The 17556-nt window shown below is 36.5% G+C and overlaps 2 protein-coding genes across 2 annotated transcripts in view; both read left to right on the forward strand.

Moving 5' to 3' along the window:
* The first annotated feature begins 2444 nt into the window (after positions 1-2444).
* meox2a (mesenchyme homeobox 2a) lies at positions 2445-11578 on the forward strand. The gene is made up of 3 exons (XM_027146137.2): positions 2445-3419; positions 8488-8660; positions 10593-11578. The coding sequence occupies exons 1-3, from the start codon at positions 2906-2908 to the stop codon at positions 10809-10811; spliced, it is 906 nt and encodes a 301-aa protein (XP_027001938.2). The 5' UTR covers positions 2445-2905; the 3' UTR covers positions 10812-11578.
* Positions 11579-12805: 1227 nt separating this feature from the next.
* agmo (alkylglycerol monooxygenase) overlaps positions 12806-17556 on the forward strand; it is a 42337-nt gene continuing 37586 nt past the window's right edge. The window contains exon 1 of the mRNA XM_047820869.1: positions 12806-13122. Within this exon, the coding sequence (XP_047676825.1) occupies positions 12991-13122 (132 nt within the window). The 5' untranslated portion in view covers positions 12806-12990. The remainder of the gene's footprint in view (positions 13123-17556) is intronic.

Genomic DNA, 17556 nt, shown 5'->3' on the forward strand with positions numbered 1-17556 from the left:
ATCAAAACACACTGAGGGGTTATTTTTATGTGGTCAAATTAGAGCACCTGGTTTATGAGTCATCATTAAATGAATGGAAAAGAAAAAAAGAGAAGAAAAGAAAGAGGGTAGTGCATTTTAACTTGTGGTCCTAAGGAGATCAAGACATTTTACTGATGATTATGATGACAGTATCATGTTGTCATGTTTGAATGCTTGCAGGTGTATCACATAGATATGTTTACATCACATAGACATTAGTGTGTATTAGAATAATTTGATCATGTTAAAAAAAAAACTATTTACAAACGATTTATAGTATACATAATATATTAAAATCAACTGAGCAGATCTTAATAATATTCAGAGGTGGCAGAAAAATAAAAGTACATACCTGACATGAAGGAAAATAAACATGTAAAAATAGATTAATATATATATATATATATATATATATATATATATATATATATATATATATATATATATATATATATATATAAAACACACTATATCTGAAAATGTAAAATGTGAAAATATACAAATGATATGAAAAATTCACATGAAAAATAAAAAACGTCAAAACAGATGAATAATATGCAGAAAATCCCTCGTGTTAAAATAAAACAAACTACACATGTGAAACAACGGGAAAAGCGTAAAAGTCACACGTGTATATCATGTGATTATTCACATGTGGAAGTGTGTGCCAAAGCCTTCAACTGTTTGCACGTCTACCGCATTTCAACAGGAAACCCTGAATTTGTGCACGTCTACTTAAATAAACAAGAGACGTTATGTTACGTAATGACGTAAATATCAGTGTGAGAAAATCACATATGACAAAATGAACCCGAATAAAAGGCGAACATGTGAAACTTGGATAATATTTGTGTGAAAAAAATTTAATAAAAAATTATCATAATAAAACCATTATTTGCTGATTTTACATACTTTTCATTTAATTATATCCACAATTCACGTGTGAAAATAATTAGAAAATGTGAAAATGAACATACATTAACTACTTAATTACTTAAATACCTGAAATGTGTAAAAAAAAAAATGTGAATTTTAAGTGATTATTCAGGAGTAATAAAGCAGGATCATGTCTGGTCTGATTTTATTAATTCAAAAATAAACACTTTCAAAGATAATTAAGATTGCTAGCACTTTTTAAAATAAATAAAATGACATAATGCTCTTTTGGATTGATCCTTTATTCAGTCTGTCATTTAGTGAGCAAGTAACGATGTATTCATTAAATTTTATAGCTTTACTGTAAGTCACTCTGGACTATGGCATCTACCAAATGGTGTAAACATAAATGTTAATTTTATCTGTGCTTGGTTGCACAGCAGGTAGCACTGCAATCATAGATCTGGGACATGTTTAGTCCTGAGCCTGTTTTTTTGTCTTTGTGCACATTCTGCCCATGTTCTATGTGTATCTGGGTTTCTTCCTGGTTCTCTGTTTTTTCCCATCACCTGCAAACATGCCATTGTGTGAATTAGCCTAGTTAGATTGCTCTTAGGTATGAACATATATATGTGTGTGTTTGTGTGTGCATGTGAGTGTGTGTGCGCACGTGCGAGTGTGCATGTGTGTGTGCGTGCATGTGTGTGTGAATCCCTGTAATGGCCTGCTGTCCCATCCAGTGGATGTATTCCTGCCTCACACCCAGTGTTTCCAGGATAGGCTCTGGATCCACTGTGGCCTTGACCAGACAAAGCGTTAACTGAAACTGAGTAAGTGAAGTTAAAGGTTCCTGAAATGTTGAATAATAATCAGCACTAATATATGTTTTTGATTCATAAACTGACTCACACACTCGATTCCCAAACTGATTCACAACTCAATTCCCAAACTGTTACAGATATAGATTAGAAATCTGTAAATCAGTTATTTCAACAATCCTTTTAATGAACTAAAAAAAATGATATTTTAGTCTGTAAACTGTACTTCTGTACAATAAAACCCCTTTGTGTAAAATGTAAGATTAAAGACTGATATAGGAAACCGACTATAGTAGTAATGTACTGTAGAATATATGAAAGTATTGATAGTAGAAAAAAGTAGCAATAACGTGTGCAGCAATAAAGCAGTAAATTTTATTCTTTTCTCCACATCTGTTTCATCACAAGGAAGTGTAAACTGTCTCCTTAAGGTTAATATATACAGTCAGCATGGCTTCAGTAATAATCTCTTGCTGTGTAAATCATCTCCATAGTGAGGAGAGAGTAGGGAATATCGCCAAACTAAGTGTTAACACTCATGCGTTCCTTCTGCCTTCCACGTCCTCCTCTTCTCAGCCCCTGTTCTTGAATAACAGCAAAAGAAAACAACGACAAAGACAGGGCACTACAGGTCAAAATCACAAGATCGGAGATGAGCTTCCTGAGCCGTGGCCGCACATTTATCCTGCTGTATATTATACTAAGTCTGTCATGTGGATGTGGTCAGTAGTGGCAGCGTGGGTTCTCTGACCCAGCCTCCGTCTCACATTACAGCTCTATTTATAACAACCCCCTCTTGCATGGGCTCCCCGCCCAGCATGCATCTGGAAGCCCCAGCCCAAAGCCCATAGCCCCAACTCTGAGCAATGGCAGGAAGCTCCTACCACTCCCATCTCCTCTACACTCTCCTCCAGGCCGTCATCTAAGCTCCTGCTCCTGCTCGTCTCAGCTGCTGCTGCTGTTTACCCAACGCCGCCTGGCAGCTTGTGCTCGCCGCACGCTCTGGATTATCACACACACATGGGCATGCTTAGATGCACATACACACATGCACACACATGTACATTTACTCCTTGATTTTTTTCAGGTCTTTTATGAAGGAGAGGGAATTGGTTTATTATTTTTAACATTTGTTGTGTTTGCTGTGTGGAGATAAACTTAGTGAAACACAATTTTTTTTGTTGCTTGTGATGGATCACACACTGTTTGGCTGCCTGCGCGGCCCCCACGCTCCTCCCCAGGCCCTGCACCCGGCCTTCACCCTGCACAGCCGCTCCGAGCACCTTTCAGCCTACCCTGATCTCTCATCTTCTTCCTCATCCTCCTCTCCTTCCTGCGTGGTCAGCTGTTACCCGGGTGATGATGGGCTCTTCGGAGGGCACGGGCACGGGCACCAGCGTGGACCCCCGATTACCCAGCAACATCACCCTGTAACACCCCAACCACAGCAAGGTAGCTGGCATATACCCCAAATGTCCAATGTGTCGAACTGCAATGTGCGCTTAGGCCTTGGAATGGCAGGGACGGACTCAGGCTCCTCAGATATGGCACCTGGTGGCCCGAGTCTCTGTGCCAGCACACCCAGTCTTGGTGGAGCCGTGCCCTCAGGGGTCTCCTGTCTGCCTGGCGGAGAGTTTGGGCGTCAAACGCTGTCTCCAGCAGAGGCAGAGAAGAGGAACGGAAAGCGAAGGAGTGATAGTTCAGGTAAGAGAAAGTATGAAGGCAGATTACAAATCATTTAGCCTAGAGTAAATTAAATTAATTTTAATATGTGAAACGCACAAGATTGCTCTACATGCTCAGCATTTCTAAAGCTTTTTATTTTATATATGTATAATTTTTATACATGTTATAAATATACACATATAAAGTAAAATGTATAACTCAAATGTTTATTGTAAGAAGAAACTTACAGGATCGGCAGCCTTTCTCTTCATTACCTTTAACTTCATGACTCAGTGGCTATTAACACATTGCAGCAGGCTGTGGGATTATTCAGACTGGGTTTTGTAGTAGCATTTTTGGAAAATTAGTCTCCTGCTGCTCGGAAATGTGGAGCCGTATTTTTGCGAGAGAGACTTTTGTAGGTGTTGGCTGACACGCACAGAAGCAATTATTTTGACTAGAGCCAGGAGCAAAGGCCAGACTATAACTCTGTGTGGGCATTTGACTGTTCGCATGTTTCACTTTGCACACCATCTGTTTCGTCTCGGCACTTTTTAGAGAGCAGAAAATGAGGCATACTGTAAAAAAAATAATACTAATTTCAAAGATTGTAAAGGAGAGAACAGCAACAGCTATAGAGGCCTGAGAGAAAGTAGACTTAGAATATGCAAAGAACTGTCTGGATTAACTTTGTTTATTTTTGTTTTTATTTTTTATCCACTGTCTGGATTAACTTCATTTATTTTGTGATGTCAAAATCTGAGAACTTATAATAATTAAGGCGCTTTTTGATGACATTTTTATTATTATTATTATTATTATTATTATTATTATTATTATTATTATTATTATTATTATTAGTAGTAGTAGTAGTAGTAGTAGTAGTAGTAGTAGTAGTAGTAGTAGTAGTAGTAGTAAACAAAAAAATATTATTTATTTATTTATTTATTTATTTATTTATTTGTTTGTTTGTTTGTTTGTTTGTTTGTTTGTTTGTTTGTTTGTTTGTTTGTTTGTTTTCAGCTCATAAGCCGCACTGAATGAAATGCAACAGCAGGTGTTTTCAGAAACAGGAAACTGCAATTCTATTTAACCCAGTCTGAGATTTATACATAGGGAGCTAATATACACCAATAACATTAATAGTAACAGAGCAAATATGTGTTAGAAATATTAATTGTTCAGACACCAAATTTAAGATTAAGCCATTGTATGTGTTTAGTCTGTGAATGAATCTACCACTCCTTTATGCTTAATGTCAAATATTATATGACATCTAAAATATATAGAGAAATTCTAGTGTAGAATATCGGTGCATACATGAAACCTATAAGCTTTTTAGATTGACAACAATTTTCTTAACGTTCCTAAAATAACAATTGAAGCAACGCAGGTCATTTTTTTACTGTCATCTGAGCATTCATAAATATATTCACACAGTACTGTATAAGCTTATTTAAATATCTAAATCTTTATTATTACCTGTGGAACTAACTCTCTCTAAGCTCTTTTCTGCATGTCTGTAAGTCAGGTTTAATTAGACAGGCTGTAGGTGGAAGGACACCCCTATAGCACTGATTAAGATTTCCCCTAATAATGACCTTTGTTGCGTTAGTGTAGTCAAACATGAAGCACAGCAAATGTTATCAGCTGTGATTTTCTGCTGGTTTTAATAGGACTTTGGGGAACTGACTGTAGAGTATGTACAGAACTGCTTTTACTAATATGTGCACTGTTCAACTCAGAGATGTGACAGCAGCCTAATTAAGATCACATTCAATTTAGGCGCTGGTACTCACTTTCAATTTTCTGTTAAATGTTAAAGTATTGTTTTTGGTTACAAAATTGTATTTCGTCCTTCAGCATTATACTTTCTAAAAATGTAATATCTTGAAAAGAGTCTTCTAAATCAATTAAGATACTGCATTAATTGTTTGTGACTGAGTTTCATCTTCTATATGTGACTGGATCGGTAAGACGGCCCAAAGACAACAATTTCAACATCCTATATTTTTCTTGTGGAAGTGTAATGGTTGGCTTGTCGCTTTCACTCAGTAACACCTCTGACTGACCCTCCTGTTTTTTGTTTTTGTGTGTGTGTGTGTTCTTTTTAAACAGGGCCTTAATCTCTCTCAAAGGCTCTCTCTCTCCCTCTCTCTCTCTCTCTCTGTCTCTCTCTCTCACACACACACACACACACACACACACACACACACACACACACACACACACACACACACACACACACACACACACACACACACACACACACACACACACACACAAACCATAGGCATTATTTAGAGATTTAGAGACTTAAAAGGATCTTCATTATAAGAGTAAAAATAAGGGTGAGATTTTTAGAAGATAGAAACATTTATTTATTTATTTATTTATTTATTTATTTATTTTTCATCAGAAGCATTTATTTTTTCCTTTCTTTTAGCAACAGCTTTTAGAAACTTTTATAGATGTATTTAAATTTATTTTTTTGTTAATTATTTAAGTTCAACAAAATAACATATTTTTATGTTTTTATTTTTATTTTATTTTTATTTTTTACTTTATACAGTGCTTATATCCGCATACTCACATTTACTCGGTAGACAGGAATAAATCTGAGTAACTATTACGTGACAGGGATATAATATCTATAGCTCAGTGCATGCTGAAAAGTAATTATTGTGCACTATGGCTGGGGAATAAATAAAAAAATAAATGATTTAAGGGTTGTACAAGTGAGTTTGTACTCAATGTCAGCATATTATTAGGCCAGATAAACTATTTCCACATTGGGACATCTGGATGTGCACTGCCGTGTCAGAGTTTCTTTAATAAATCTTTACTTCTTCAAAACAGAATTCAGTGCTGGGCAACAAAAACCATATGCAACACCAAAACAAAACTGAAAAATTTACAGTTTGACACATTTTTTCAGTTAATATCTTGTATCTGAAATCAATCTCAGTAATAAGGATACTCTGTGATGCAGTTGATGACAAATATATGATAAATATATCAATTCTAACTAATGTAATGCAGAGAGAAATCCAAACTCATCCACAGACATGTAGACTGTCACAGAAAAACTTTTTTTTTCCAGCGCTGCTTGTGTTTTTGAAGTGAGATGAAAGTTAAGGCGCAGGCCTAATTGCTGCGGTGTAGCCACTGCATCGTAAAGCTGGGGAAAAGTTGCTTTAAGTTGTGGCACTGTTCGCAAACAACTTCACATGTTAGTCTTTCTTCTTCCACAATGGCTGTGTTTAGCCCATAGTAACTAGCTCTCTCCAGGCCTCAATCAGAGCCGAACGCAGCCAGACGCCCAGCAGCCAGAGAAGGCCCGCTAAAATTACAGACCACTCCGTGTGCTTACAGAGGTCACAGTTAAATGTGACTGATGAAATGGGCCATGCGGAATGGAAATGGTGTAAGACATCAGTAGTTCAACAGTAGATATAATCTACTGATATAATATAAACCTGGTATAATCACGATGCAATTCTAGCACTTGGTTTCTTAATATCATTATTTGGCTGTCTAATTACATAGTTGCTGCTATTAGACAAATTTGATCTTTCTTATTTATTTATTTATTTATTTGTTTGTTTGTTTGTTTGTTTATTTACTTACTTACTTACTTACTTACTTACTTATAAGTACAAATTTGCATGTATGAGTGCAAGGTGGATTAATTTTTTTCATCATTTAACATTAACATAAATTTGTATGTTACTGTGTAGTATGTCGTTGTACTAATTAACATTTGTACCATCTTCTACAAATATACAGTAATATTACAAAAAGCTAGCAACATTTTTATGAATTGACAAAAATATCTAATCATTCATATATTGCACAAAAGGTGCACTTTTTAAAAAACAAACAAACAAACAAACAAACAAACAAACAAACGAACGAATGAATGAATGAATGAATGAATGAATGAATGAATGAATGAATGAATGGATGAATCTAGCCAAGCACAATAGGAAGCTGCTCATCCTAAAACAGTGTCTATTTGAAATCAGTTCCTTTTGGAAATATGTGTGTGTTGGAATAGCTGAGTTGTTCCCATGCCTTGTGGATGGGGCCTCGTTAAAGTGGGCTCTATTTACAGCTGGGTTTAGGATTGCCAGTTGGATTAGCACAGACCGGAGGTTTTGTTGCCTTGATGTGCAATTTGCCACTGAGGCATAGCCTTAAAAACATACCGCAAGATCTAGTCATGAGAAGGGCAAACAGTTCTCTGTTTCTACCAATAAAACAAACAGAAAGAACTGAATTTCTTCATTGCGGTGTAAAAAACAGCAGAGGTCAAAATTTCTTGGGACAACTTTTAGTCTTTCGCTCTTAACTTTCCAGGCCGATGTTTGTCATAAGTAGTAACTCGATAGCCAAATATTAAAGAATCTTAAAAGATAATTCCACACACACACACACACACACACACACACACACACACACACACACACACACACACACACACACACACACATATCTATATATATATATATATATATATATATATATATATATATATATATATATATATATATATGGGAAAGTAGCATTTCATGCCAAGAAAGAAAATAAATAGCGAAATGTAAAAAAAGAGAGAGAGACAGAAACATTAACACAACTGAAATTTATTACAGCTTGTGAGTCATAGGAAAGAAGCCTGTAAAATGTTGAGGTAAATAAACTAAAGAACCATATTTTTACATGTTATCCAGAGTTGTTTTATTCCGTATTAAAACTTTAAAGGTCCCCATATTCGTTAAGAGGAAGACAAATGAACTCCACATTGAGAAAAGGCTTCTGTTAAAAGTGAACACATTGTGAGAGGTCCACCAGCCAGAATATGAAACATCACCATTGAGAACGTTATTGCTATAAAACACCAGTACGTGCCCTACTTTTATTAACAATGGCATTTTATGTCAACCACAATCTCACAAGTCAGAAATCCCCTTTTACACCAGTTTCAGAAGGTATTAATATCTTGTCATGTGGAAATGGAAACTCTACAGTCATTTAGCATCGCTTGGAAATTCTGTTTTTTATATATCAAGTGAAAATATTTTCCTTCTCTTTTGCTTCCCACCAGAGTCCCAGGATGGAAATTACAAATCGGACGCGAGCAGCAAGCCCCGGAAGGAGCGGACCGCCTTCACTAAAGAACAGATCCGGGAGCTCGAGGCAGAATTTGCCCATCACAACTATTTGACCCGATTGAGGCGTTATGAAATAGCGGTAAACTTGGACCTGACGGAAAGGCAGGTATGACAACATGCACCCTCGATCTTGACCATTCAACATAATGTCTCAAAAGAAGTCTTGAATTTAGTGTTTAGTTTGTGTGCCTCTCTGTGCTGCTGTGGCTATGGAGTGAGATTATCATGGGGACTATCATATTCCAGATGTTTCAACAAGGTCCCTTCATTTCTTCTATAGTGAAGAAATGGAGACAGGCAAGGGATATGCTCTTGTAGTTAAGCACTTCCTGCACATTCCTCCAAATTGTTCTGCGTAGGAAGACCATCTGTGTAGGCAAATAAATATCTGGAGACAGTCTGATTGGTGTGAGGGAAATTGAGATCTCTAAAAAGATCTGATCAAAATTCATGGTTTTAAATCATTTAACTATTCTGTAAAACATTCCAAATTTAAATTCAGTCCCAATTATATATCGAACCTTTATGAATAAATCTCTAAAATAAATCTTTCCAAGCCTCAATGACCGTATAACACAGCTTGCAGTGAAGTCTTGACATCTGAAGATTTAGTTTTAGGCACCTTTTCATTCTCTCAGCATAACATTAACCTCGACACACGACGGAATAAGTAAGCCCCCTCTTGCTATGTGATCCCTGTGTGAACCTGCAACTACTGAACTAGGCCATGAAATCTCTGGACAATTATCACTCGACTGCAGCCACTGAGGCTAAAGCTACAAATTACATAATAATAACAGCAAACTAATACCATTCACTAAACATACTGTATGTAAATATAAATGTTACAGCTAGTGTCCTAGCTTAATCAGTTTAGATTTTTTGAAGACTGCCTGAGAGGATACAAAGATCACGTAATAAGTACTCAACCTTCTCAGGAGTGACGTGGAGAACTCTGCATGCTGTGGGCAAAAGTGCAAAGCTTGCAGATGTATTTTAAGAACAGTCGTTGTAGACGGATGACAGCAAGAGCCACAAGTGGCAAATCAGATGGCAAGTGGCAAATCAGATGACTTATCTCACACACCATTAACCCCAATGTTACCAAGAAAAGGTTTGATAACGTAATAAATATGTATTCAAAACAGCTAGGTTTGTTGTGTCTGTTAGCTTAGCAGTTGCCGAATAAGAACCTCAATAATTAATTATCAGTAGTGAATGACCTCATTTGGGTCCATTCGTGCAAACTGTCTGAAGAATCTATAATGATCGATAGCACTTCATTTGCTGCCCAGGATCAACCACCGACATTTACGCAACAGCATGAAAACCACATCACATGACTCACTTTATCCACACTATGACCCACCAAAAATAAATTTTACCACAGTGTGATCTGGCCCTCAGGCACCAGCGCTCATGACCAGTGCAGCCTCCCTCCCACAGTGGTGGCCATATAAGAAACTACTTAGTCATCATTCCTGGGAAATGTAAATGATGACAAGAAAGGAAATAAGGGGAAGCATTTGATACAACTGAACAGATGCACTCTGACAAATTATTATTGCTAATATGGAAACAGTCCATTTTGGGTAATGGCAGTATCTTACTGAGTGAACCCCTAACTAACCGGGGCATCCATGAACGTCTATTACTACGTCTTACACTGTCACTGTAGGAACACACCAACTTGGTCTGCTTAATATCCTTAATTTGGTCCATATTTGCCAAAATTCCTTGAACAACATCAGTCACTGTCAAAAACAGGTTCAGCATATTATATTTGCAAATTTTGCTTATCAACCTGCAGAAATAAATAGCATACACTCATGTGATCATGCCGAATAAGCAACTGTCCACTGACCATGTGTTATTATCTTACTTGTGGCTGGTGATTCATGGATGTTGTGTAGATAGCTCATACAGTACTATGCCAAAATGAAAGCTCATCGGCAAACCACATGACACAACACACCGTTCAACCGTTACTTCAGTGAGTCTGGTGCATATTTACAGAGTTTGTTTTTCCCCTCTCCAGGTGAAAGTGTGGTTTCAAAACAGACGGATGAAGTGGAAGCGAGTGAAGGGTGGACAGCAAGGGGCGGTGGCGAGGGAGAAAGAACTGGTGCATGTGAAAAAGGGGACTTTGTTGCCTTCTGAGTTTTCAGGCATCGTTGGACTCCACCACAGAGCAGATTCATTGATTAACGAGGACAGCCATGACAGTGATCAGAGCTCTGAGCATGCTCAGTTATGATATGAAGATGTCTGATTTACCCCTGAGATGCGAAACTGGGGTCCTCCCGTACCCTAGTGCTATCAAAGTTGCTATTTATGAAGAGGAGCTACATATCGGGTCAGCAGTCCAGGACCTTTAATCCCCAAGGCTGCATTTCAAACCACAACTGGAAGACCTGGAGGACAAAAGGGAATGTCCCTATAAGGATTTTTGGTAGCTGATAGCTGAATGACAGTGCTCATGTATAAAGAACTGATTTGTTTCAACAGACTTTTGATTATGTAAAATATGTGCATGTGCTTTATGATAAAAATAAAACAACAACAAAGTGCCTTGCTGTAAATTAACAGTTAAAAATGACAGTTTACAAGTGGAATATTGTAAGAGTTGGGACATATAAATATATTACATGGCAACAGGTTTTAATTCAACAAGGAATGTGGGTCTTGTCAGTGTTAAAATGTTATTTCTAATTTGGTTAAAATGTTGAACATTCCATAAAATGTGCCTTGTGTTAAAGTGGATCTACAGTATGCTTTGGTTTACACTGTAAACCATCATTCAGTTGTTTCTACTATATATTCTGAAAGTCTTAATGTATACGGAATTGGAATTCAACCCAGCTTGTGGGAGAAGCAAAACCCCCCATTTAACTTCAACTTTAAGTTTTAAATTTGTGTAAATATCGATGTGACTATTTTCTTACCAACCATCTCACGTTTGCTATTTTCATCCTAAATAAAATTGTTGCTGGCTTTTCTTTTAGTCTGTAGTTTGTCTGCAATCTAGGCATAAAGCATGATCAGCAGTGAACTACCCTGACTCTTTGGAAAGTTAAAAGAAGTTTTAATAACAGGCTGCAAATGGATTTTGACTGCTTTGTCTGATCCTGTCTGAGCTTCATAACTAATATATGCCAGGACGGAGAGTGTGGCTAACATGAATAAATCATTGAGGAAGCAGCAGGGCCAGAGTGAATGCTAAACTCAATGTCTCCTCTGGGCAGGGTCAGGACTCCTGCCAGAGGCCTAAAGGGAAATGTGCAGATGGATCATATTCTATTACAAAAGTGCATTTGAGATATTGTTATGGGGTCCAACTTGTCTCACCACAGTGTGTGAGCATGCATCCTAATTTGTAAAAAAAAAAAAAAAATCACAATATCTAAACTCAGGTTCACCCACCAGGACATGGGATCGAGTGCGTCAGCCACAAGAACCACATGGATGTTTGGTGGTTAGTTTCAATTAGTAAGAAGGAGAAAAATACAAGTAAAATCAAAGTGCAAAGGAAGTATCACATTGAGTGCTGCATAGATGCAAACAGTGAAGATTTAAACTGCATGCTGTACAGTATAACTCCATGTCAGCGTCTCGGTTAAATCTAAATGCATCACTGAGGTTGGCTCTGTGGCACACTGTGTACTTTGTGACATGATTTTAGACCTGTAACCCAGTCTTTTTTGTTTTAGGGAAGCATTCCTTCAACAGGAAATGTAATATTGTAAAAATGTACAAAGCCAAAAAAACCTAATGTGATTCCAAACTGTGCTGAGATTTTGCCTCCCACATGCTCCTACTAAAGTGAACACGGTACCTTAGAAGGATATGCATTCTTTTTCTGACTTTGAGGACATGACCAGTGATGAGATAATGACTAAAAATCGCAAAGTTTAAGACGTCGGAAAATGACTTTATTTATATTAAAAAATGGAAAAATGACTTTATTCATTTATATTAATTACAATTTATAGAAACCTTTAAACAGCTTAACACAACTGGTACAAATAGTATTAATTTACATCTTTATTATTATAAATATTATTAATAGTATTATTCCTATTCTTCTCCTTCTTATTTTTATTAATCAGTGATTGATTATACTTGCTTTCTTCTCCTTCTTCTTCTTCTTCTTCTTCCAGCCTGTCATAAATGATGCACACACACTGTAGGTAGGTTATCTAAAGTTACGCAATTCTTGTGTAATAAAAGTCTTCTAAGAAGCGGAAGTTCAGATACAGAGTTCAGTGTCAGGGTTACATCTGATCCCTGTCCTGTAATATCTGGATCAGTATCTGTATTTAAGCCTGTCGTATCTCTCACAGTTCACCCCGGAGGACAAAAGTCAGCTCTGTGTATATGAACAGTCACAGCGACACAACGGCAGCTCACACAGACACACACACTGAAAGCACAACATGGCGCAGATGGAGGACACACAGGACACCACGGTCTCCTTCTCTCAGGGGACTCGCATGCTCTTCTATCTCATGTCCCCTAACGAGACCTCGTTTGCGGAAGTGGAGAAGGTTCCGGAATATGTTCAGCAGGTAGGTTCCGCTTTCACACTACAGCTCTGGCGCGCGCACACACACACACACACACACACACACACACACACACACACACACACACACACACACACACACACACACACACACAATAAAGCTTCTACTTTACCGCTTTCTCAGACTTTCTCAACTCCCCTTGAAGTTAAATGTAAATTAATCGCCATTATGAAATAATCCAGCTATATTTGATTTGTTTATAAGAGCCATTAGAGAAATTTTGACCCATAGACACAATACACAAAAGGGGCAAACTTATCTTATTTAATGCAGAAATGTTTTTGAATTATTGTCAAATAAGCTAATACCAGTATGAACTTTTAATTATTATATATTTTAATCTATTCTCTAATAATCGAGTCTAATCTCCTTTTTAAACATTTATATATATAAAAGTATAATATCATAATATCTCATATATATGTGAGACTAATATTATTTACTATAATGTATATGTGTGTATATGTAACATATATTATATTATAAATATAATTACTTATATTGTTATATATTATAGTTATATAATATCATATAACATCTCTGGAAAATTGTCCGTAGTGTGTGATTGCGTGATTGAATGAGTGTGTGCCCTGTGATGGGTTGCCACTCCGTCCAGGGTGTATCCTGCCTTGATGCCCAATGATGCCTGAGATAGGCACAGGCTCCACATGACCAGAGCAGTTTGGATAAGCGGTAGAAAATGAATGAATGAATGAATGAATGAATGAATGAATGAATGAATATCATATAACATAATAATCATCTGCAATTTCCACTAAAAATGAATCCAGAGACCCCTTTGTCTGTGCTGCATGGACTCTTTGTTGTATCCAAGCCCCATGTTAGAACCATTATTATAAAAAGTTTAATATGAAGTTCTACAAAGGGAATATAACTCTTCAGGATTTGCTGTTATGTTGTAGGAAAATAACCAGTGATGGGGTGGTGTAATGTGACTATTAAATTAATTTATTCCTTATCTAGCTTATGCATAAAGTTACTGGTCATTTTTTCACGTCCCCTACCATATAAGTGCATTTTCCAGTCAACTAATGATGTACATTTGTTGCTATGCGCTATGTGTTGTTTCAACGGGTTAAAGGGGAACCAACGGTGAGCAGATGTTATTCACTTTATAGCAGTGACTCTGACATGGTACTGTGTCTAGTGATATAATACAATATACACATTTAGACAATATAAAATGGTACTGTAGGTATCTAATGAAGTGGCTTGTAAAGTACACTAAACACACTGGACCTGCTTAGCATTTAATTGGCATAAATACCAGAATTGATCTTGATTTATCTTGTGACATTTTTAATTTGTTTTCATTAAGTGATTTTCATTATGTGACAAGTACTATTAGGACTGTTCATGCAGCAACATATGCTAGACTCCTATTATAGAGGTTTGTGCTTGTCATCTTCTAATTCATATATAACTGCATATATCTCTTGAATATATGTTATATTATATTACATTTGAAAGCAATGGAAAAAACCTCCAATGATTTTTCAGGCTTAAAGGCAAGTTCTTGTGTTACAAGGTAAGGTCTAGATGCTTTTGAATAACCTTGTCTTGGTGTACTCCCATAAACTCTGGAAACCTCAGAGGTGTTAACTGCACACAGGTAATTTGCATAATCTGGAAGATCCCAGAAAATTGACATAAGCAGCTAAGAAACCTGACTCTCAATGCACGTAACTTTCCCAAAGCAAATGTTGACACAACTTCAGTCTCCAGCTCTAAATATGACCCACATTTTAATACACCTCCGGTAAAGCCACTGCACCTGATTCATTTGTACCAGCACCACTCACAGGCACAAAGAGGCCACTGTTATATCAGTGTATTTGCTGTGCTGAGAAACACCTAAATAATATCTGGTATAAAAATCAAGCTAGACATCATTTCAGAGGTAAACCAGAGAGACCTGAGAAACCTGGAGGTAACATACAGTGCTGCATGAATGACTCAGTAAGCAGTTTTGACAGTCTGGCTTTTACTTTCTTTCCTTTTTTTTGGTTGTTGAAATCATGTTAGGCTTCATTGGTTTATAATTTGTAACATCTATACCGGTTTATGCTTTAGCATTCATTTGACAAATTACAGTTTAGGCTGGTTTGTAGTGAATTGGGTGAGAAAATCAGTAACTCCCCTACACCTGGACTCTCCATAATTGCAGGTGTTTGAATAAAGTCACATGGGATATTGCAGTGTTTGTACTACGTATTATGAGAAATGAACCTGTTGAAATTTCCAAGAAAGTGGATCATAGACTATTTCCAATGTGGGGCGAGGTTCACTCTCGTAGCAGTGTGGATGTGTGAGCTTTCACCTATAGCTTATATTTTAGTCCCAGTCACGGCAGATATGCCTGACCCTAACACTGTTAATAGATGTGAGAACTCACACTGAACTTTGCTTAGGGCTACAAGACCAGTACTTTAAATTGCAGGAAATTATGGCAGCGTTAGGGAAATTATGGCAGGGCAAATATGTCAGAATCTGCAAGAAATTGTTAGTAGAAATGTCACAGCTTTTACACTTTGGCTATTTAATTATTTGTTAGTCATCGTCTAACAAAAAAAAAACGAGTTATTATTTAGATTTTTCATTTATGTATTATGTAGATCATTGCCAATGTAACCTCATTGCTAAATAAACCAAATGCGTGTGTGTGTTTGGGGGTGTTTAGTACATTATTACAATTGTACTAATATTATCAAAATAAATTAAAATGGAGAGGAGTTTACCAATTTGAGACAATTTCTGTAAAAAGATCATTAAGGGCTTTTTGCTCTGTCCGGCCTTTGTAGTTTACTTCTTTATTAAAAGAAGGGCTTTATTTCTTTTATTTCTGTAAGGGATTTATTTATTTATTTATGAGACTGAAAATATTTTACATTCTGAAAATATTTCATTTTGATATATTACAAGTGTATTAAAATTAATATTGTGTGACTGATTATTAGGTTCTGCTCACATAGCAGATCTTACTTGTGTATTTTCATCATTATTTTTACTCTACCTGCAATTACAAGAGACTACATCAGCATGAGTAATTGTTGAGGACTAATAACAGGAAAATGTAAGATCTTCCATCTTCTACTTTTCCTTTCAGTTTTGGAGCAGCATACAATTAAAGTAAAACCTAACAGCAGAGTCAGTCGTATCTTTGACAGTAGAAAATGCTTGAAATTAATCTATATGTTAGTTGTAATTGCTGGCTGCGTGTACCGGTCATAAATCGTGACACCACATCTGGGAAATGTGAGTATGGGGTTTGAAACAAAATCGTCTCTGAGTGTCAGAATATAAGCAGAGGATTCTCCCTCCAGTCCAAAACTATCTGAGGTCTGCCACAGTTTCCTTGCGTACTATCACTATTTTTAGCCTAAATTACAATCTAATTCATTTGTTTTCAGACACTAAGACTTCTCTTGTCTCAAGCTGTTTATTTTGCACTAGATGCCACACCAAATGTAAATTTGTGTAGTTTCTCACATTTAAAGCCCCACTCACATTTTAATTGTGGGTGTGTTTTGGGTTTGGCTGTAACCAAGTCAACACATGTTCATAATTTAAGCTAGAAAGGTTAATCTTTCAATAGGCCTATATAAACACTTGGGAACGAACAATTAACCACACAGCAGGGATCTGAATTGTTGTAATGTTGCCACAAACATGCAGTGAATAACTTTACTCACTTTTGTTCAAATACTTTATTTTAATACCAGTCTGCAAGCATCTGTAGTGTATGTTCACTTGTGTGTGTGCTGGCTTTTATAAGACAGAAAGTCAAAAACTCATTGTTGTATATCATTTTACCCACATTTGAAAGTCAGGATAAATGTAATAATATAAAACATCCGGCTATTATAAAACAAATTTTGATGGGAAATGTGATCGGATCTCAAATGAAAAGATGCTGAAAAAGAACTGATCCAAAAGAAGAGAGAAAGGTTTAAAACCCCAACATCTGCTTTGCATATGTAATTTTCCTGACAAGATCGGCATCCACAGACAAAGCTTTCTATAAAACCATTAAGGTTCCCTCAACAATTTTCACAAGCCCTGAATATCTTACAGTGCTGTATAAAAGAAACTCAACACCACCCAATATAAATGATCGATGGGATAAAGTTTTTTTTAAGGATGAAAAAACTATGAATTGTAGAAATGTATCCCAAACAGTTAAATCAAAACTGCTTACTTTTTTACACTGACATTTTTTCAGGTCAATATAAAACTTTGGCTCTTATAATGCAATATAATATAGAATTAATAAGTGAAAAATCCTGTTTATATTGAACTCCATATTGACTCAGACAGATCTCTGTTTGCAGGTTATGCCGTGCTGTCTTACAGTCCCCAGCCAGATGTGGGGCTGTGTGTAGTGTTGTGGGTCCC

Source organism: Tachysurus fulvidraco, chromosome 11 (assembly GCF_022655615.1).
Source record: "Tachysurus fulvidraco isolate hzauxx_2018 chromosome 11, HZAU_PFXX_2.0, whole genome shotgun sequence".
Taxonomy (NCBI): Eukaryota; Metazoa; Chordata; class Actinopteri; order Siluriformes; family Bagridae; genus Tachysurus; species Tachysurus fulvidraco.